The sequence below is a fragment of the Centruroides sculpturatus genome, unplaced genomic scaffold (assembly GCF_000671375.1).
Source record: "Centruroides sculpturatus isolate CEXI.00-Female unplaced genomic scaffold, Cexi_2.0 scaffold119, whole genome shotgun sequence".
NCBI classification, from domain to species: Eukaryota; Metazoa; Arthropoda; class Arachnida; order Scorpiones; family Buthidae; genus Centruroides; species Centruroides sculpturatus.
The window spans coordinates 707,305-730,110 of record NW_019384338.1 but is presented as its reverse complement, the minus strand read 5'-3'; the positions used below and the strand labels follow the sequence as shown (position 1 = coordinate 730,110).

Genomic DNA, 22,806 nt, shown 5'->3' with positions numbered 1-22,806 from the left:
TCATCACTAAAAAAGTTTCCTGTAATAAAAGAGAGTAATTAATTTAAAAACAAAATGAAACCTCAGAGCTCCCTTGGGGATTAAGAAAAGAGCAACCCGAAGACAAAGGGGGGGGGGCACTTGCCCCAATGTATAGGTGACCCTGCTTGAAAATAAATGTAAATTGCATAAAATTTAATAAGTTTTTACATTTAGTGTTATATTTGTTTTTTTTGCTATATTTGTAGTTTCTCTAGTATGTGGCATCATTCTGTTTGAAATAATGAAAGTATCTCAACTCCAATCAGAACTCAAAATTATAAGAAAACTATGCTTTGAAATGAAACTTTTAATCTTTAAAATCCAAATGCTTTCATATCTAAATATTCAAGCCTTAGTTTCAAAAAGCAAGAAACAAAACATTAATTATTGATTGTAAAACATACAAATAAAAAGTAAATGGTCCTTCTGTGATCTAAAATGAAATGGGTTTCATTTAGAATGTGGGGAAAAATGTCTTTTCAAGAAATTTTAAAATATATATATATTTTTTTTTTGAAATATCTAATGGTTAATTTTTGACAATTCATGCTTTGAAGATGATCCACCATAGTTCAAAAGCACTTAGCTTTTAAAGTCTTTACAATTTTCACTCCAATAAAGTAAAGTCCCTGCCTTTCAGATTTAATGCATTCCTAAAAATATGTATGAAAGTTTGAAGTTGAGCAATAGAGTTGCATGTTATAAAGGGAGTTTTATTTCACAAACCATCAAGAACCTTTAAAATCCAATAACTCAATTTAATGAAAACATCTAATGAATATTTTACTTTCAGAGAGCTAAAAAGGAAAATTAAGCTAGGAAAGTTTTACTTTTTACAGTGAATATATGACAAAGCATGCATTATTTTAAATGTTAAAACTGTAGATTGAACAGAAAACAGATAACAAAACTTAATTTTTATGAATGATTTGGATTTTACTGAAACCAAAACTGGCAGAAAGCAATATAGCACAATAGTTTTAAATTTTTGTTTATTAGCTAAAAGTGCAAATTGGATATATGAAAAATTATTATGGAGTAACAAAGGAATTAATAATTTTTATTATTAGGTTGAAGCAGCACATACAGGATTTGTATATGATCTTGTCATGGGATTAGTAAGAAGAGCAGAGTTATCAGTAAACATGGCAGAAAGTTTATTAAAGTTACAAGGATCAATTCCAGACACAAATGGTAAGAAATGGATTATTTTAGCTAGGCTAATTGAAAATTTTTTGCATCAACATTTTAATTATTTCAGTTTTTAATAATACAATACATGATTTTTACATTAAAAGTAATGTTTGTTATATTGTACAGGCAATGAAGTTCATTCTTCATAACTTGCAGTGATTGTTTATTAAATATAATTTTATTAAAATCTCTTAAAAATCAGAGGAATTCTTTAAAATCTTTAAACAAAATGAGATACACAGATCAATTAGTTAAAGACCAAAAATTCTTCTACTTGATGAAATATATATCTGGGATGAATATGTTAAGAAAGAAGTAGAGAGTATAGAGAGAGAAGAGAATGATAATTGTAGAAGATAGTGATATGCAGAACATTACTGGCAAACATTATTCAAAGATGACTTTGACAGAGAAGAAATTGGACCAATACAAAGAAATAAAAGAATACTACAAATGGGACTGGAGAAGGATGTTAATAAAGAATATGACATTTGAAATGCATTTCAAGTAGAAGATAGTAGGGCAAGAATTTTTGGTTGTTAGACTAAGTAATTGATCCATATCTCATTTTGTTTAATGATTTTAAGAGATAATAATACACTGATAATAAACAAAATGAAATTTGTTGTTTAGAATTTTTTCCCTTTTCCTTTTTAAGCAATAAGTTTTAAAAACTTAGTTTAAGTATTTACTGTTAAAAATATATCAAAGTTTGATAGGTTACATATAATATTTTTTATTGTTTCAAATTTTTCTAACTGCAGAATACAAATGTAGTCGTCCCGAAGATAGTTTTCAGGAATTGAACAGGAAGTCTTCGTCCTTAAAGAAAATTTTGAGTCGTATTCCAGATGAAATTAATGATCGTAAAACATTTTTGGAAACAATCAAGTTAGTGTTTCTACATGTTAGAGGTTTTTCTGGCTTTAGTTTTATAGATTTAATTATAATTCAGAGTTCAAAGTTTCACTAAGAAATATATATATATATATCTTTTTCTATGGAAGTTAAAATAGTTATATTTGATTATTGAAATTTTGTTTGATTAAAGAAGTGTGTAAATATAATTTATAATTAATAGCATGAAGATGATTTTTAATAACAGTAACTAATAAATTACAATTTATCATTGATGATCTCAAAAATAATATGTCAATCTACTGAATGAGAGGCTTGTATTGGATGGTTTTACTGGAACATTTCATATTTTTCAAAAGAATTTTAAAGTGAACTATGTTTATATTGCAAACAGTAAAAAATTTATAAAACTTGTTGCTGCTGTTCATTTACAATTGTAGAGAAGTATGTATTTATTTCATATCTGAAAAACTAAAAATTAACATTTTAAGAAATAAACATCAATGTAATGTCTAATTAAATTTATTATACATTTATAAAACACAATAAAGTATTAAACCTGAATATTTTCTAAAATTTGTTAATGAATCTATTTTCTAAAATTTATTTTGACCTAATATAGTGTTCTCCTGCCAATTTGAACTAATAATTATTGTATACAGTTGTTCAGATTAGTGAAAGTTTGGATTAATTATGTCACATATAAGCAAAGGAAGCCAAAAGACAAACAACTAAATAAATTTTAATTTTTTAAAATATATATATGCTGCATCTGGGATATATATATATATATATGTGTGTGTGTATGCATGTATGTGTAATATGTACCAATTTTACAAATTCATCATAATACCATAATTATAAAATGAGGTTATAAAAATAATTTTTTATATTTTATTTTTGAAAAAAGTAAGAGAAATGAGAGAAAGAACCATTAGGAAACTATTACAATAGAATCTTGTTTTAATGATTGCTTGAGATACTGAAAATTATCTGTTGTTCTGATAATCTGTTTATATCACAAACAAGAGCTTTCCCACTCACCCAGTAAAATATTTATTTGAAAAAACTTTTATTTTTTAACCTCTGCATATAAGAAATAACTGTACTTGAAATTATTCAGTCTCTTGAGATCTCTATCCTGTATAGAAATGTGTATGTTACATTATACTTTACATATGTACAACAAACCTTATGGAAACTATATATACTATATGCATAAGAGGCAAAGTACAGTATGTCAAGTTATTTTAGTGGATTGATTAAACCTGTATATATCATTTTTGTGAATAAATAAAATTTTTTTCCTCTAAATGTTAGAAAAAAATTTTTTTTACTTTTGCTTTGGTATATAAGAATAAGAAGTATTGAGATTAACAAATAGTTTTCAAATAGATATCAAAACATGCCCTTGATAAGCCCCTTAAAGATTCTATATTTTTGGAATCTATTTTAAACATTAATGTACTGTACTATATACACATTCATATGTACAATACTATGTTTTTTTAAAGTGTGTTTTTAATTACAAATGCATGAGAAATACTATAGGATATGCTGTATCTTAAAAATTCAATAACATCACTTACCAAGTAACATTCCAATTTCAAATGTTATCAAATTGAAGCTAGAGTGTGAAACCTGATATAGGCTTATGAAATATGCCAAAAACATTTGTGTTCTTAATAAACATGTTTGCTGGAAATGCAAGGATGGTGTTGAGATTTTCAGATTAACATTAATGTACTGTATACATAAAATGGATAAAAAAAATTTTTTTTTTTTTTACTAAAATATGGAAATTTAGCACTTTTTGTATTTTGAAATTGAAATGGAATTAATTGAATTGATTCTTATAAACTCAAAAGTATTGTACTTAATTTTATTTATGAATTGTTTATTGCAAATATTTTGTTTTTAATATAAAAATAAAAAAATTTTTTGCTTTTATAATTTAAATAAGATATTTAAAAATTATATATATCTATAATTATTTCACAGAGAAATAGCAAGTGCAATTAAAAAACTTTTGGATGCTGTAAATGAAGTTTCTGGATATATTCCCTCTCCTACTGGAAAACAGGTATGGAAAAATTAAATATTTAAATAATTAAATTAATTTTTAAAATTTTTATTTAAATGTTGTTTGCCAAAAAAGTTCATTTCAAAAATATTCTAATTTTTATTAGTCTTTTATCATATAGTGCTTTTCTATTTTATTTCTATATTACAGTATTAGAGAAATTAGTGATAATGTGATATTTAAGAAAACAGTAATAAATGCAAAATTTAATTACATGTAGTATTGATATATATTTTGACAGACACTTTATACAAAACAAAATTGTAACCAAAATAACACCAAAACTAATTACAATAACAAATAATTTTTAACCTTAGTAAATTAACAAAAAATCATGTATTACATTGAAATGATTGAAACCACTCTTTTTTAAAGCAGTATGAACTTTAAATGCCTGAATCTCTGAATATTCTAAAGCCTTCTTTTCATCTGAGGAAAAAAATACCAAGTCACTTTTAAGAGTAAAGTGAGTAGTGGATAATGTTCGGAGAGTGCTCTCAGAGCTACTCTCTCATTGTATGGAGAGTAGACAATTCTCAAGTGGACATGTTTTAATGTTCTTAGACAGTTTGAATCTAGTTCATATAGCTGCAAGTTTTCTCAGACATCATGAATTGAAAAGTGTGGAATGATGGATTGGATTTGATTGATAGAATAAGGTAATACAACACATGGGTACTGTCTTAAGGGGATGCCCACAAGGAGTTTTATGGGAAACTAGCTTCTGTTTCGGTGTTAGACATATGAAAAAACTTTGAAACTTTCACATGGCCAGGCTGTTTGTAAGTTGCAAACTCACAATCAGCTACCAGTGTTTGGTGGTTTTATCCACTTGGCACTGGTGGACCTATGAAAAACATGTATTGAAGACTATTGTACAAATTGCCAATAAAACATCACAACTAATTTAAGAAAATATTTATCTAAAAACCTTAACTAAGATTTTTGGCATCAGGTAAGTAATCATTACTTTGTCTTTTACAGGAATTGTTTTTAAATTTAGTGTTTTGCTAAACTATTTGAGAATTATTTAATATATCAAGAATTCAACTTGCTCTTCTGACATTTAAAAAACTTCTAACATTTTTAGCATTTTCTTTACAAAATCTGTTGATTAATGATGAACAAACTCCAGTTTTTATCATTCTCTATCCATTGCATCAACCAACACATTCCCTGATGAAGATGAATTTTACATTTTAGATTTGTGTACCTAACAATAATAGCTGCATTTTATCATCTGAATCAAATGACAGTTGCTAAACCAAGTAAGCATTGAATCTTATTCTTATCAGAACTAGAGAGAATAAAGACAATTCTCTAGTGGACACACAATCTGAGAGACCTCTCAAGAATTATTACTTGGCTCTCAGATGGACATGTTGCTTCAAAGCTGAAATGTCCTTTGTTGGTTGAGAGCCCATATGTTTAAAAAGTGTTTGATTGGAGGGGAAATTCAATTTCACTGTGAGTGAAAAGAATTTTCTAAAATAGTAATAAGTATTTTATTTTTAAAAAAATTGAATATTGTACACATTAAATCTTTTTCAACTAATTGAAATTTATGTGTGAAAATTACAAACATAAAAAATCTAAAATCTTTAAAATACTAATTTTTTTGAACAGAAAGCTTCACAAATTAGAATAATTATTAGGTGAAACTTTGTTAGTTTATTTTGACCTAATATAGTGTTCTCCTGCCAATTTGAACTGATAATTATTGTATACAGTTGTTCAGATTAGTGAAAGTTTGGATTAATTATGTCACATATAAGCAAAGGAAGCCAAAAGACAAACAACTAAATAAATTTTAATTTTTTAAAATATATATATGCTGCATCTGGGATATATATATATATATATGTTGTTCTTTAACTCTGGCCTCAATTGATCTGTTAGTTGAGCCTATATAAGTTAGGCATCTGCTGAATCTAGAATCTTCTAGAGGTATGGTGTACACTCCAGAGGCTCTTTTCTTGTTTATTTGATCTTTTCCATTAGATATTGTGTGGTTTCTTTTAAATGCTGTATCTATTTGTATATCTTTTGCTATGCTAGAATAAACATTGTTAAACAAATAAACTGGAGTCAAATTCAACTATTACATATTTGCAGTCAGGTTTTGATTGCTCTGCTTCCTTATCTGACTTGTTTTTTAAAATTCTAGCCAATTGGTAATTATTCTAGTTTAATACTGTAGCTATGTTTTGTTGCTAGCTTTTTAATAGATTCCATCCCCTTGCCATGTATTTCTAGAACAATGTATGTAAGCTCTTTGAACAAGTGTTCTAAATGCCACTATTTTAAAATTCCTTGGACCATTAGAAGCAGCAGGTATGAAAAAGGAAGGTGAATTTGGTTTGTGATAAACTTTCATGATTTATTTTGTTCTCAATGATCTCTATTTCTAGGTGTAGGTAATTCACTTTTGTTTTGTCCAATTGGTTTAGTACTAGTTTCAACATAACTCCTTCTAGTTAGAATGGCTTTTAACCTGAAGATGGCCTGTAAATCAAGCCAGAAAAGTTTGTTAGAACTATACTAATTGGGCAAAACAAAAACTATTTTTAATAAAAATTAAATTTCCAATTGTTATAAAAATAAAATGATATACTTTTGGAAGTTAATCCTCTTTTTTTTTTTTTTTATCAGTCCTTAGTCTGGTATAACATATTAATGCTATACAAGATTTTATAGGAACCTAAGCACTATGTTATATGAGAATTATCTGTGGTTAATCCTGTAAGAATATTAAAAATTAAAAGTAATGAATAATTAAAAGATTTATTATTTCCTTTTTATACTTAAAAGAAAGGTTTTGTAAGTATTGTTTTTGCATATTTTAAAATTTATTATTAAATGTGTCCTTTGTTGCAGTGAAAGGATATTTCATATATTAGACTTATGTTAAGAGAGTTTTAGTTTAAATTTGGCTCAGTTTTCCCTTCAATGGTANAAAAAATTTTACTCGTCATAAAACGATAAATAGTTTGTCAAATTTTTATTCATAAAAATGCAGTTTCAACTGCTTTTTATTTTATAAAATCCGTCTTCTTGTGCCACCAGAGGGCCTTTTAAACTATAGGTAGTCTGTTAATGCTGGTCAGTAGTAAGTCCAAATTCAATACGAACATTTGTTTCTTGAAAATTTGATCACGATTTAAATACAGTATTTATTTTTAATATTACCGATATGTCATTGAAAAGAAAACATGTTGTATTATCATTAAAAGACAAATTAAAGTATTTGTTTCGATTATCCAAATTTTTCCTTATCCGGACTACCTTCATCCCCAATTAGTCTGGATAATCAAGGTGCTACTGTACTTTTAAATAGCTTTGAAAATAGATAAGCATTAATCTGAAAATGTTTCTATTTAGCTAAAAGCAGTTTTGATTTTACTTTCATGGAATAAGATAATTGTCTTTTTCTTACCATATATTAAATAGTTATATTTAATTAATAAATGCCATAATATGAATGTTTTCAAAAATTTATTACATAATTTTATTTGAGAAACACAAATATTTATGAAATTATTCTCATATAGATATAAAAATGAAACTACAGGTAAATATCAAAGAATATTTGTTTTTTCTGACTGCTTAAAGCTGCTTCAATCTTTTAAAGATTCTAATTTTTATGGGAAGATTTGAAGACAACTTAAATAGTTAATAAGAGAAATATTCTGATATGTACTGTACCTAAATTCATATTCAAATATTAATATGAAACTCAATGTGTTTTTGAAAAAGACGCTTTTTTTTTTTTTTGTGAGTTGTAAAGTTTACAAATTATGTAGTTTTACTGTATTTATAATGTTATTCTGTGTTCATTTTATTATTGCATTTATAGTTATGTGAACAATCGAATATAGAAATTCATTTTTTTGTATGTTGTACTATAAATTAAACTTTCAGATTTTAATTATTAATTTTTATTCAAACATTAAAGTATATTTAAAGTAAAAGGAATAAAAATAATTGTATTCAGTAATCAAGTTTTTATTTTTAATTGTTTGATTGTATCTAGTGTGTATCATATATGTAAATTTTAAGTATATTTTTAAAAATAATGAATAAAAAATTATTTGTAGGCATTAGAGCAACGAAAAAGAGAATTTGTGAAGTATTCTAAGCGTTTCAGTAATACATTAAAAGATTTCTTTAGAGAGGGACAGTAAGTATCTTTATATTTTGAACTAATAATTCAAAATGCAAAATATTAAATAATTCATTGTGTGTCAAATATTTACTAAAGAATCAAAATAATTTTAAATGTAGTAGTAAAAAGGTATTTTATAGTATTTATAGTGTTCAAGGTTTTTTTTATTCACAATAAGGTTCCAATGTGAAATATTTCCCAAAAAAAAATTTGATCTAAAATGAACAAAGTTGTATTAAATAAAAATAATATAGCTAAGCTCATTAAAAAGAAATAGTTTCAAATATTCAAAATAAAGTGAAAGTTTACATATCATTTATGTATACTTATTTAATATATTAATTATTTCTTTTGATTTATCAATTGAAAGTGTCAAATTGTACATTTACATAATAATTTTTAAGTGATATAATGATTTTGAAAATCTCATCTGCTTTTTAAGAAATATTTTTTCCTCCTTTTTAAATATGCAAGAATATTAATATTTGATTTTTAGCTACATTACCAGTAAAATTATTTTAAAAGATGGATTTCTTTCACATTTTGTTTGCAGGCACCCCATTTGACAAATTGTTTTAAAGAATTGTTTCTGTTTATTTTAAAATGTATGAGAATTATGTTATACCTACCATAATGCAGTGGTACCTTGACTTATGAGTGTCTCAACTAACAATATTTTTGAGATAAGAGCAATTTTTCTCAGCCAATTTTTTGCTTTGAGTTGAGAGCTAAAATTTGGATTATGATCTAGCTTCAGATGCCCCACCACTAGTTGTCACAGAGAACACCACAGCAAACAATAAATTAAGAAAAAGACGGAAAACTGCCTTAAGGTGTGTGATCTACCAATGTTTGAGGCAGTGCCACTAGTGATAAGAGAAAGAAGTGTACAAGACACTTCTGTACACTTCTTTCATGGAATGCATGGAAACATTGAAATTACAGTGCTTTCCTATCAATGGATTTTTAAATGAATAAGCAATAATTATCAAGTTAATATTGTTGCCTACTTCCAAATTGGGCAAGTAATTTAGATGAACTGAAGATAAAGAAACACATAGCGCACAACTTTATTTAAAACTTACAAAGTTTTTATATTTTTAAGTACTATACAGTATTATATTATACTTACTACTGTATATGATTTTATAAAAGTTTTTAAGCTTTTTATATACAGTACAGTACATTTATTTTTATATTCAATAAAACATATACTGTATACCGTTTATTCATCCATATTCATCTATATATTCATTATTCAGTGTATTATTAGGCTTAGCTCTGTCATTGATAGACATGCAAATTTGATACCGTAGAGTCCTGAAAACTCGGCACTCAATAACCCGACAGTCCAGTTAACTCAGCCACACCCTGGCAGGGCGAAAAACCCCTAGTTAATTTTCATTATAGACAGCTTTATGCCTCATAAAATATTTTTCTGAGATCTGTCTTATCAGGTAAATTACTGTACACTGTGTACAAGTCGACCCCCTATAACACTGTTGATTATTCCATTTTATATGAATTCCTTGTTGTACGAGTCACTTAGATTTTACAAATACGTGTGCCGGGCTGTGAACGGCTCACGTATTTGTAAAATCTAAGTGACTCGTACAACATGGAATTCATATAAAACAGAATAATCAACAGTGTTATAGGGGGGTCGACTGTATTCATTAATTTTCATTTTCATGTAGTAAAAGCTCTATGCCTTCATAAAGGACATACTTTTCCTTTGTTTAAGGGTATTTGGGCAGTTTATTCGCTGTTATATTCTCAAGCAAACAATACATACAAGTACAGTACAGTATTTTCTGAGGAAACACTCGTACTTATTATTTTTTAACTCCATTCCTGATAACCCGGCATTTTCACAAACTCGGCCACCCTTCGATCCACATTAGACCGAGTTTTCAGGACTCTACTGTATAAGGAAACAGATTTTTAGTAAAAATCATTGTTTTGATAAGCAAAAACATATTCAATTACATATTTCAGTTGTTAAGAGTAATTTTCTGGATTATTTTTGCTAAAAATCCCTAGAAAGCTCTTCTAATATTTATCTTGAAAAAAATGGAATAAAGACAGAGTAACTATCACATGCAAGTACTGTAATGACAAACTTACTAGTTATAACCATTTTCTGGAAAATAAAGCCTGGCAAAGTGCAGTTTTTCCTACAGTATTGTTTGAACAAAGCAACACTTCACAGTGTTGTGAAAATTTTTCATTTTCAACCATAAGTCATTTTTGTTACTCTTTCAAAGGCTGACGGGCTAGCTTATAGAAAAATACGTGATTGAGTGATGTACTGGTAGGCATTAGTTCACTTCCATATTGCGTGTGATGCCACCGTCTCTCATTCCTCAAGTTTTCCATCTTTTCTTTCTTAATCTATGCAGCAAACGCTGCAACATATGCAAAACTTTGTTTTTTCAACCATGGGTCTGAAGAAAGTGAGTGTGAAGGACAGTGTTGAGAAGAAGAAGCGAACGATGTGCATTAAATTAAAGAAAGAAATTTGGTGAAGCAGTACAAGCATAGCACTTCTACAATCTGCATCATACTGAAGCAGAAGGAGTTGATAAAGGCTATAAATAACATCAGTTAAGGGTGTTAAAATAACTTCTAAACAGCAGACATCCATATGCAAATGAAGTAGGATAACTCGTAACTACCACCAGAGGGCCTGAAGCAGTTAAAAAATGGATAAGGACAATGTGGTGAGAAGAATTCTTTGTGTTTTTAATGTAAAAGTGTCAGAACTTATAACAGAAGGCTGACACTTGATCGTTTTTAACATTGTGAAACCTGTTTTTACTTATTGTTTACCTTTGTTTTAAGAAGTATATTCTTCAAAAAACCATGTTAACTGTTACTTCTGGGGTTGTATAAAAAGGATTAAGATAGACTCAAAAATTTGATATTTTTTGTAAATAGTCTCAACTTCAATTATGAAGAAATATATCCTGAGTAATCACAGAAAAAATCTATCTATGAAAATAGGGAGCAGCAGCTCATGGGATATACCATGATGTTGGCTACAATCTGCAAGCTATTTATGCTGATTTGCTACAGTAGACCCCAGGCACTTTGACAAATGAGGCATTGGGCAAGCCATTTAAAACCAGTTTTAGCTGGTTCAAGAATTTTAAAAAGAGGACCTGCATTCATTCACTCTGTTGTCAGACATGGTGAGGCAGCTGAGGATTACCTCAACTTTTTCTGGAATTATAGCAGCCAAAGAATACATCCCCAGTAAGTTTTCAACTGTGACAAGACAGAACTCTTCTGTCAAGAGATGCCAAAGAGGACTTACATAATGAAGAGAAGAAGAGGCTGCCATGCCACAAGCCCATGAAGGATAGGCTAAACCTCATGACTAAGGCTTGTGTGACAATGCGAGTGGTGACTGCAAGATTAAACTGATGCTTGTTTATCATTTAGAAAACCCCACATAACCTGCAGTTTTTCTTTCAGAATCTTATGTGGAGGGCAAACCCAAGGGCATGGGTCATCAGGTAGTTCTTTGTGGAGTGGGTGATTTGGTCTTTGGTCATGACATTAAGAAATATCTCAAGGAAAATAACCTACCCCTGCAAGCCCTTCTTGTCTTGGACAATGCACCTGCTCCCCCACCTAACCTCGAAGAGTTCAAATTTATAAAGGTTCTCTACTTTTCATCCAACACCACCCTATCCTGCAGCTCATGGACCAGCAGGTGATTCTTAATTTTAAGAAACTCTTCACCAAGCACCTGTTCTGCCGCTGCATTGAGGTGACGGAAAGCACAAACCGCGCCCTTCAAGAATTTTGTAAGAGCCACTATAACATGATGATATGCCTCAGAATCATCAATATGACCTGGCAGGGTGTTACAAAGAGGACCTTAACCTCTATGTGGAAGAAGCTGTGGCCTGAGGTTGTGTCTGAAACAAACTTTGAACGACCTTAACCTGAAGCAGCAGCAGTGGTGGAATAGATTGTACCCTTTGGCAAGTCCATGGGCCTGGACATGGATGAAGGGTGACATCAATGAGCACTCAGAGGAAGTGACAACAGAGGAGCTAAAGGAGCTACAGATGCAGCAGCACACACAGGTTTTGCAGGAAATAGGTGATGTGGAGAAGGTTATCTCTACAAGTGAAATAAAGGGAACATGGGAGAAACTTTTAGATGTTTATTGAAAAGAAACAGCCGGAAAATGTAGCAGCTAGGTAGGTGAGAGCGCTATTTAATGACAGTTGCCTAACTCGTTTCAGAAACATTCTGAAAGGGGATGAAACAGACTTTGTTGGACAGATTTTTATCGAAAACCCCTGCAGATGAAAGTGAGGAAAACATGACAAAAAGGGCAAAAATCAGCAAATAGGTTCAGTTATTCAGTTTGGCTTTTCTGTTCATCTCCATCAGCATCTTCAAGTTGTCTGAAATGCTGTACTGTACATTATACAGTACTTAATTAAATCAATTTATTGCAGTACATTCTATTGTGTTTTATACAATATTCATTATTTATAAGTACATTTTTTTTAGTTAAAAACATGTAACAAAAAAATTGCAGTGTTTTGGGAGTCTGGAAGGATTAATGGAATTTCAGTTGGGAAAATTGATTTAACATATGAGTAATTTAAGTTACGAGCACCATCATGGAACAAATTGAACTCATAAGTCAAGGCACCATCCTACTTTAATTCTACTATAAAGTAAATCTTATTGAAATTAAGCAATTGTTTCTACTTTATTCATATGCCAGCTTTTTTAAATCATGTAATTGTTTCTTGAAGGTTTCATATGATTGATTTATGTTTCAAGTACTATTGTATTTTCTTGCACTTTCAATAGGGCTTGTAGACAATAAGTTATAAATAGAATTACTTAATTTCTCAGATTTAGTCATCAAAAATGTGTGCATGTTTTGAAAAAACTTAATAGTTATAAATTATTAATGAAAAACACTGTAGGATTGAGTGTGACCATTGTAGGAATCTAGTGTGACCGCAGGGTCGGCACCTCTGGCACCCTGTCAGGATGACACCACTGTGTCTTAAGGACAGACACAGAAACTAGATTGGCTGTTAATTTTCTTTACGCAAACGGTCGTGTGTGCGGACTTTTGGTTCCGGGATGGAGGCGGAAGGAGAGAATCAGAGGATTTATGCTCTATATATTGTCTTTATATACATAATACCTGTTTATTGTTCTATTTAAGCTATACACAAATCATGTTCGATTTCAGTTAACATAGTTACTTCTTTCCCGATAACCCGTATTAATGAGAGAGAGTTTACATTTACTTTGCATGAGGATAAATACCTTGATATTAGTTATGAGAGTTGGAAATGTAGTACTTGAGTCTCAAGAAGTCCTTTCGAACGATGAGGTTTCTTACACAGTTCCTTCGAACAATGGGGTTTCTTTTCTCACACAGTTCTTTTGAACAATGAGGTTTCTTAGATGCTGGTCTTCCTGCATGGCGGTGATTAGAGAAGTTACTGACAGTGGCTAATCCACACACGTAATCCTATAGTTTGCTTAACTCTGGAGACTGTGGTTGTTGCATCGACCCCTCCTTTTTATAAAGGGGGTATCGTTGGGTTTTTTCCACTGCCTTAGTAGGACTGTTTTTTTCACCACTGACCAATAGTTGTTTTCTTTCTTCTTTTCGTAGATTCCAGGTGACACATTCGATGTATCATCTTCAACCAGGAAATAAGTCCGTGGGAAAATAATTTAATGATTTTTTAAATGTAGTTTTGTTGTTTATTTCTCTAAACTTTTTCTCTCTCAACAAAAAATTTATTTAATAATTTATTCCACTAAGTTCGACTCTCACACTAGATTTAATAGCAGAACTGCTATTAAATCTAGATTTATCAAAGTGTAATGTAATGCATTGGTCACTGAAATAAGTCTTATCAAGACTTCTACATGCAATTCTTGTTAATATGTATAGTACAATTCATTGACAAACAAACAATAAAAAAGTAAAATGAATAAAATAATCTTGCAGAAATGGTGATCAAATATTAAATTAGTGTTTTAAGTAGTGATATGTTCATTTGAATAAAAAATAATTAAATATTTAAATTATTCAACTATTAAAATTATCTCAAATGATTTACTCATCAATTTTGGTTTGTTTTAAAATTAAAGTAAGGAAAAGCTATTACCAAAAAGATATTTTTGTCCATTTGTCCATGTTGGGAAATACAACACTAGATAGTTAGGCAGCCTGCTATTAAATGTAAAAACTGAATGATTTTTACAACATGAGTTATTTAGGTTGTGTCTTCATTTGTTTCCATGATGAGTATGTAAGTTTTAGGTTTTAAGCATACTTATTCAAAACAAAAACACTTACTATGACTGTTTAATACTTTTTAGATTATAGTGATACTTAATGGTTTTTAATTGAGTTTAAATATATTACTTTATTAATATGGTATTTTCAAAAAGTGTGAAAAATAAAAATTCTCAAACTAAAGCCCAAAATATAAATAATTTATATCATTTTAGCATTAAATATCTGAGAAATTGCAAAAATTTAATTCAAAGAAGGGATTTTACACATTTGAATGATTATTCCAGAGTTCAGATTATTCAAATGAATCATCACTAATTTCTTATAAAATTTTTAAATTTATATTTTATAATTTGAAGAATAATAATATATTTTATAGAAAAACTTATAACAAAGAAATAATTTTTTTTCAGAGCTCAAAGTGTATTTGTAAGTGCCATTTATTTGATTCATCAAACTAATCTTATAATGCTAACAGTGAAGAGTAAATGTGATTAAGGATTAAAGATTTCCTTCCAAAGTTCATTAACAGCATGCATCAGAATCCACTGAACAAAAATTCATACAAAGATGAAAGTTACTGTGATATAGCATTAAAAAAAAGAAAAAGAACCCTTTGATTCATGCAGTATGTAAATGATGTATATAGAATTACCATAATCCCTTTTTATTTTATCTGTAAACTAAGAGGGACAATTCAATTTTGATCATTTATTTTTAACATTCCAAATATTTTGTTTTATAAAATCTTATTAAGGAATATATAAAATTCTATGTGTAGATAGATGAAATATAAGGAATTTTATTCTTTGTAGATTAATTATTAACATTTGGTTATGTACAGAGAATACTGAATGTTTTGAAAGGTGAATGAATGAAAACATATGTGATAAATATAAATCCTAATACTTATGTATGAATATTGAAACCTTGAATATAATTCAATGGCCTATATAAACAAAAATAAATATTTAAAATTTTTTATTTTATTGTTTGAATTTTTTTAAACTTTTTATTTTTTTTAAATCTTGTTTTTAATTAAAAAGGTCTGATTACAAATGTATAATACAAGCTGGGGAGAGGATTGTATACAAGAAAATAATATAAAAGATCATAGTAATTTTATACATAAAAATGTTTTTGCAAAATAAGTACAGTTTTCTTGCTGTCATTTTCAGAAAACATGTTTGACAAATTGAATAGAGAAAACTGTTTCACTGTCTAATATTTAATTTTTAAATATTAGACAGTGGACAAATGTATAATGTAAAAAGATTGGAATAATCTTTAATATATATATATATATAATTCAATTTTAAAATGTTTCATTCTGCTGTGAAATATCACATCATTTTTGATCTGGTTATTTATCCTCCAAAGCTGGCTAATTCTTGTTGCATATTAAATTCACTTATCTAGATTACATAAATTGTATAAAAAGTAGAAAACTAATTAAGAAAAATTAATTTGTATTTAAGACTGTAAAATTTGACAGCTCTGTGTATTCTGATATCTGTTAACAAAATGTCTCCTGGCATTACTGTTACCAATCTCCATTTATCTGTTGTCTTTATATATCAAGATGAGTAGGAACCATTCGTCTAATGAAAATCTGCAGCTTCAGGCAAGAATCAGATATGGTTCTTGCCTGATATATTGCTTGAAGATATATTATTTGAAATGATATATCTTTAAGCCAACATAACAGATCACAACATTATACTTTGTGTAATAAATTACATTCCAAGAAACTACATAATTACTGATGTTGAAAACAAAATATAGAAAACATATGATTTTAAATGCTTAAAACATATATATATATATCTTGGAATCATATTAATTCGCATTTAATAAGAATGTGATTATATATATATATATATATATACATTTTTTAACGATTTTAAATCTCTACATTATCGTTAAACTTTACCAAAGTTATAGGGCATTAATCCAAGAAGGCATCTTTCTACACTCGATCTTCTTTAGATAAAAATCAAGCCAACTTTCCAAGATTTTTATCAAAATTTATCTAGAATTTTTTAAACTATTTATTTATTTATTTTTATTTTAAAAACTTAAAAAAATCACGCTTTAAATCCTACCGAGGTATTGATTATATAATTTAACTTATCAGTTTTAATGAATTAAATATTAAAAAAGCATCGAAATCCATCACTCCAAATACGAATTAAATTGATGAAAAATAAATAAATAATTTAGTTTGTTCATCAAAAAGATAAAATGTTAAACAATCATAGGTTGTTCTGTTTTCTACAATTTATAGATTTCCAATAAAAGTACTAGAAAATAGATGTTGAGATTGCGTGTTGATCAAAGAAAGAAAAACTCTAAGATACGCCTTTCTCCTTTCTCAATACAAGAATTTAGACCAAACTTGACTTACTACATTACTAAACTGTTTACAGGTATNTATATATATATATATATAATGTTTTATTCGAATCTAAAAACATCAAAACAAGGTACAAAATGCTGTGCGTGTGTTGATCTGTATTTTGCTTTATATCTCGAAACCCCATGGAGCAAAAATTTCGAAATTGGCAGGAGTACTTCAATATGGGGCATTGGTGCTATTGAATTTTAAGGATAAGAGATAGAATCAAGGAGGAAATAGGAGGTCGCCTATCTTGAGAGGAGTCAGGCTATAAGGAGTAAAATTTTCATCTACAGTTTTGTTAAAACATCCCTACCCCAAAATAAAGCTTTTGTCTCTTATATAATTTTAAAAAGTAATTAATAGAAGACACAATTTTAATTTTAAACCACAGTCGTAGGGTATCGGAAATGTTTACCGGTTCAACCGTCGAAACCGGTCGTAATTCAAAACTACCTGTTTTCGGTGATTTACCTGTTGCTACCAGACTCAACAATCTTCAAGGGGAATTAGATAATGACCGATCGGTGGTTGATTGGTAACGACGAATGATGTCATCAGTAGTTGATCGGTAAGCATTTCCGAACAGACTTAGTATTTCCCCTTAAAAAATCCAGTTTTTGAAAAATTGAAAAATTTTTTTACAATTCAGTAAATTTACTCCTTTTATTCATACTTAAATTTTATATCGTGGTATAATTGAAAATTATCGGACTTCTAGTCTCAACCTGCTGGAGTGCCAAGAAAAAGCCCTTGCAATATTTTTTCAAGATGAAAAATAGAGTTTAAGATCATGTTTTGATTTCCAATTCACGAAGAAATGCTTGTAAGGTTTACCATGATAGCCTGAATAATTATTATAATAAACACAAAGTAGTCATTATTCTGGATATTGTTTTCGGCGTTAAAATTTCACATATGTGCAGAGATAATTAGTTATTTTGATTAAATTCACGGAGATGAAATGGTTAATAATATATGGCCATACCGTCCCAAATCTGGACGGGTAGAAAAACCCAAGGAATTTTAATGGATAATCAGTTCTTGATATGTAGAGCTTCGTCCTTCACCACTCTGTCGCCGCCATTGTGGACCGGCAGCGATGTGTACGATTAAAACGAACTCTGTGTTCGTATGGTGGAGACGAAAATAGAAAAAACCCGCAAACTAATAGGAATGAAAAATGATTCTGATTACAATTAGTAGTACCGACTTTTCGTGAGGAAAAAGGAACAATTAAAAAAAACAACCACTCATTTGATCGGAAATATTCAGAAAAATAATTTTTAAAAAATAACCAAAATTCGGAACAGTACTATAGCTCTATGGGACCGAGAATGAAACTCAGGAGAGCGAAAATACCTACATATTTTTCATTGGAGACCGGTCTCGGATATAACGGGTCTGTCCCTATTGGGCTAGGCTGAACCCATAATGGGCATGAAAAAGGCCATTTAGTGCCCCAGGGCAGAATCGAAAATGAAAATAACCTCATACGTTATGAGTGATACGTGTGATTCATACATAAATAGTAAACAGTGATCCTTAGGTAAAGATGTACAGTACTGTACGTTAAATCTATTTTTAGTTATTCAGAAAAACATATTAAACATGCCTTTTAAAATATTTTAATATATATTATTGAATTTATATAAATGATTTCTCAAATAGCCTTTCAGTTCATTTGAAGTGATTATTTTCAGAGGGATATATTCTAGGCAAAATAATATTAATTATACTGGAAAATCCCCATTAGAGGTGGCTTTACTTTGTACAAATTTATAATGAAAGGTCCAGGATATGTGACAATTCATATTTTACAAAATCTAGAATCTTATCCAATAGCCTACTAGATTCCGAGTACTGAACCAAGACAGAATATGCATACTGTACATAATTTATATGTATCGGACATCTTAAAAGCTCGAGGTCTTAGGCAAAGGCTTGATTTGCTTATACTTAAAATTGCCGCTGTCCAATATTAAACTATTAAATGAAACTTTTAATTAAAAATTTAATAATAATGAAAATATTTTAAGACGAAATTCAGAAAAATTCAAATGAAAACGTTAAAGTGAATACAGTAGAGCGTCGTTTATCCGAAACGTCCGTTATCCGAAAGCATTCCAGTCGGCAAATTTAAATTTTCGCTAATGCTGTGGCGCTGCAATCTTCGGCTATTTCTCGGGCTACTCAAATATTTTACGTTTTTGATACTAAATTAACATCTGAAGTATAATTTTTTATTGTTTTTATATTTTTCAATAAATTTATTTTGTTTGTACAAAATAAAAAAATAATTTTTAACGATACAATAGTCTTCGTTAGGCTTAACATCGACGAAAATTCAACGCGAAGCGACACGCAACGGAGAGAAATTTCAACATGGGATAAATTAATATATTTTTTCGTACATGATTCGTTATCCGAAAAATAAGTTATCCGAACCACCCCAGTCCCCAATTGATTCGGATAAACGACGTTCTACTGTATAATATTTGCATAACTTTTCTCATTCGTATTAATGTTTAAATTATTTTTTATTTTATAAGATATTTTAAAGTTTAAAACTAGTTTATTAAAGACTATTAAGCATTTAATTTCGTAATTTTAAAATATATATTGAATATTTATTCTAAAAATTAATCAACAATACATTAACAATGTTTCCGTTCTTCAACAATACGTAGTTTGCGAAACAATAACATGTTTCTTTATTAAGACAGAGATAAAGAAGACAAATACAAGGAAAGAATCCGAGTCTGTATTCAGGATTAAAAGAACATTGAAAGCAAGGTAAGTTATCAGTTGTATAAAAAGGAAATACAGTGATTTTCATTTTTGTTCGCTCTGTACTTCGTTAGCTTTATATAGAAATGAATATGTAGTGTACTCTGCTTATTCCAGATATCAGAACACTCTGCCTACATTTTTTCCCTCCTTTTCCTTAAAAAACTTTTTAAATTCTCCCCTTTTACAAACAATAATATTACGAAGTCGTATCGACTTAACTCAAGTCTCTAGAAGGAATGAGGAAAACCCATAGCATAGGGAAATTTATGACAATGATTTAAAGAACGTTATATTATAAAATATACAAAATATTTTATGATGGTAATCCACAATATACTCATAGTTAATGTTTAAATTGCAAAATCTGTTCATTTTTAAAACAGTAATTTATATAATGTAAACTGATGAATAACTGTAATTATTTAATACTAGCTTACCCGTCGCGCATTGCTGCGATCTCAGAAGAAAGGAAATTCAAGCAAACTCGTTACGATAAAATTCAATTTACATTTTATTATTTTTATTGAAACTTATTATTATTATTCATTTTCATGGGGAAAACATTTCAAAGTGTCGTTTCAATTCTATTTATTTATTGGAGCGCTTGTAGATACGCGATATTTTTTGTTTTTCCGTCTGGTGCGTACGCGAATAAATCGGTAGATTTTCCGACGCGTGAGCCGGCCACATACAGTTGTCCATTCGAGAAACACGGATTCTTTAAATTTAGCCCACACACTCGCAGCGATTGTCAGAAGCGCGATATTCCCCATTTTTATATAGAGGAGAAGATGGTATTATGGAACCCCAATTACAATTTAGTGAATTGTAAACAAGGTATCATAACTACACCCACATTTTTTGTGCGAAAAGGACTGGTAACTAGTAAACTAAATGTTCCTAATTTGATTTTTCGCTAGTGTAACTATAAGTATGGTTTTTGAAGGGTTTTGTACAAAAAGTCCGAAAGTAGGCTTAGAGAAAATCGGGTGGTAATATGGAACCTTACTGTATATTTTCAAAAAAATGCTTTAATGTAGCCAAAAACAAATAGGAAAGGACAAAAAATGTTAAATAATTACAAAATTATTTACTCCAATGTATTTTATCGCAAAAATGCTTTTATAATAGAAAAATATGACCTCCATCAACAATATATATTCCAGCAGCTCTTTTTCGATATTTTCAGACTTTCTACCTAGTGTCTTTTTCCCAAATTGCTCCGGACGAATGTCTGATTGCAAAGAGAGAGTTCGGAGGAGTTGAGTTCCATATTACTGTAAAAGCACCAAAGGGGTCCGTATTTCACGCATCGCCATCTCGAATTAACTTATGTCTGTCGAGACCAAAATTTAAAAAACGTGAACATCACACAGATTAATATGTACCCCTAAGTCTCTGGAACGGAATACATGCACCAGTGAACCTACAACTACACGATTTATATTTTAAAAATAATTAAATTCACTTAGCATTCAAAACTTGTGAATTTTGAAAGAAACAAATTTGCTGATTAAATACGGACAACCGTTTAACTGAAGTAAAACGGGTTTTCCTCTTGCTATGGATGTCTGCCTAGTTCAGTTCGGCCACATTCCGCTACAGTTCGCCTTTATTATCAGTTCGAAATGGGGTGGTTCCATAATACCCGCAGTGTTCCATAATACCACCTTCTCCTCTATATTTTTAAATCCTTTATAATTTTAATTATTTAATTGCTCCTTCCTCTCTTCTTTGGCGCGTTGTGAAATTTCTGATAGTTGGATAATAAACCGTTTTATTGTAATTTGTCCTTTTAAATTATTTTGAGTCGATATTAAAATTTGGAAAAGGGGGACCCCTAGATCGGTAAAATAGGCGAATTTCCTCCTACGACTTCGGTTGTTGTTCGGGATACGGTTAAGGTTTTAACAAAGTTCGAGCGAGTACGTAATTAGCAAAAAAATAGTTGAAATAAAGTGATAAAACAAAAATTATTACAAATATCGTAAATAACAGTTTACAAATGCATATATAGAGATATTTCTTGGAGGGGGAAATGGTCTTCGCAATTTGAAATCCATCGATCTCACGATGAAATGCTCGTATACACTCTATCGTAAGATCGCGCCATCTATCGTAGGATAAATGTACTATGCCAGAAAACGGAGTGTATTAAAAACTTCCCAGAGCTTCGTGGCAATCGTACTATGCCAGAAACCTTCGCTGAGGTATATTAAACAACTTCCCAAAGTTTCACGACAATCGGATAAACGGTGTGGTAATGCATGAAGGACAGACAGACAGACACACACACATACATTCATTTTTATATATATAGATTAAAATTCACTTAACATTCTTAACTAAAAGACGGCAATAACGTGTATACATCTATAAATTTTGTTAATATTATTATTTTACTTAAATTTTCTTCCCTACAATATATTATATTCAAACGATTCCATGTATGAATATTTTCTCAAGAATTTTTTCAATCAATATTTTTTCAAGAAGATATTTTCTCTGATAATTAAATTGAATAATATCTTTCTAAGTTAGAGAGAAGAAAAATTCAAGTTACATATGTTGACGATATTAGCCTACTGTACGTTCGTTACATAACATCATTTCAATCTATATCTATATCTATATCTATATATAAAAATGGACATGTATGTCCCTATATTTCACTTTTTCGCCAGAACTACACATCGCACGTGAATGGTGTTTGTATGTGGTGGTAGCCCCAAGTCTCCATTCGTGCTTAGGGATGGTTGCGTCTCGATAGCTATAAGAGTGCGGGAGATATGAGGCTAAAAGTAGTTGAAAGTGGCTTTCTATTTCGAATGTTTTGTTCGAATTTGTTGAATTTATTCGAATTTGTTCGAATTAAATTCGAACATAAAATTCGAATAATGGTTCGATTATAGAACGATTGTAAACGTTCCAGAAACGTTGAAAATAGTTCGTTTGACTAAACGTAAAAATTCTCTAATTAGTCTGGAAAC

At 29.4% G+C, this 22,806-nt stretch overlaps 1 protein-coding gene and 1 long non-coding RNA gene across 2 annotated transcripts in view; both read left to right on the top strand.

Annotated features, from left to right (window-relative positions):
• The window catches only part of LOC111632764 (programmed cell death protein 10-like), a 43,804-nt gene extending 28,195 nt beyond the window's left edge, over positions 1 to 15,609 (top strand). The window contains exons 5-7 of the mRNA XM_023377289.1: positions 4,075 to 4,156; positions 8,254 to 8,336; positions 15,039 to 15,609. Coding sequence (XP_023233057.1) covers positions 4,075 to 4,156; positions 8,254 to 8,336; positions 15,039 to 15,123 — 250 coding nt within the window. The 3' untranslated portion in view covers positions 15,124 to 15,609. The remainder of the gene's footprint in view (positions 1 to 4,074; positions 4,157 to 8,253; positions 8,337 to 15,038) is intronic.
• Positions 15,610 to 19,694: 4,085 nt separating this feature from the next.
• The window catches only part of LOC111632742, a 29,902-nt gene continuing 26,790 nt past the window's right edge, over positions 19,695 to 22,806 (top strand). The window contains exon 1 of the long non-coding RNA XR_002757922.1: positions 19,695 to 19,819. This is a non-coding gene — a long non-coding RNA (uncharacterized LOC111632742). The remainder of the gene's footprint in view (positions 19,820 to 22,806) is intronic.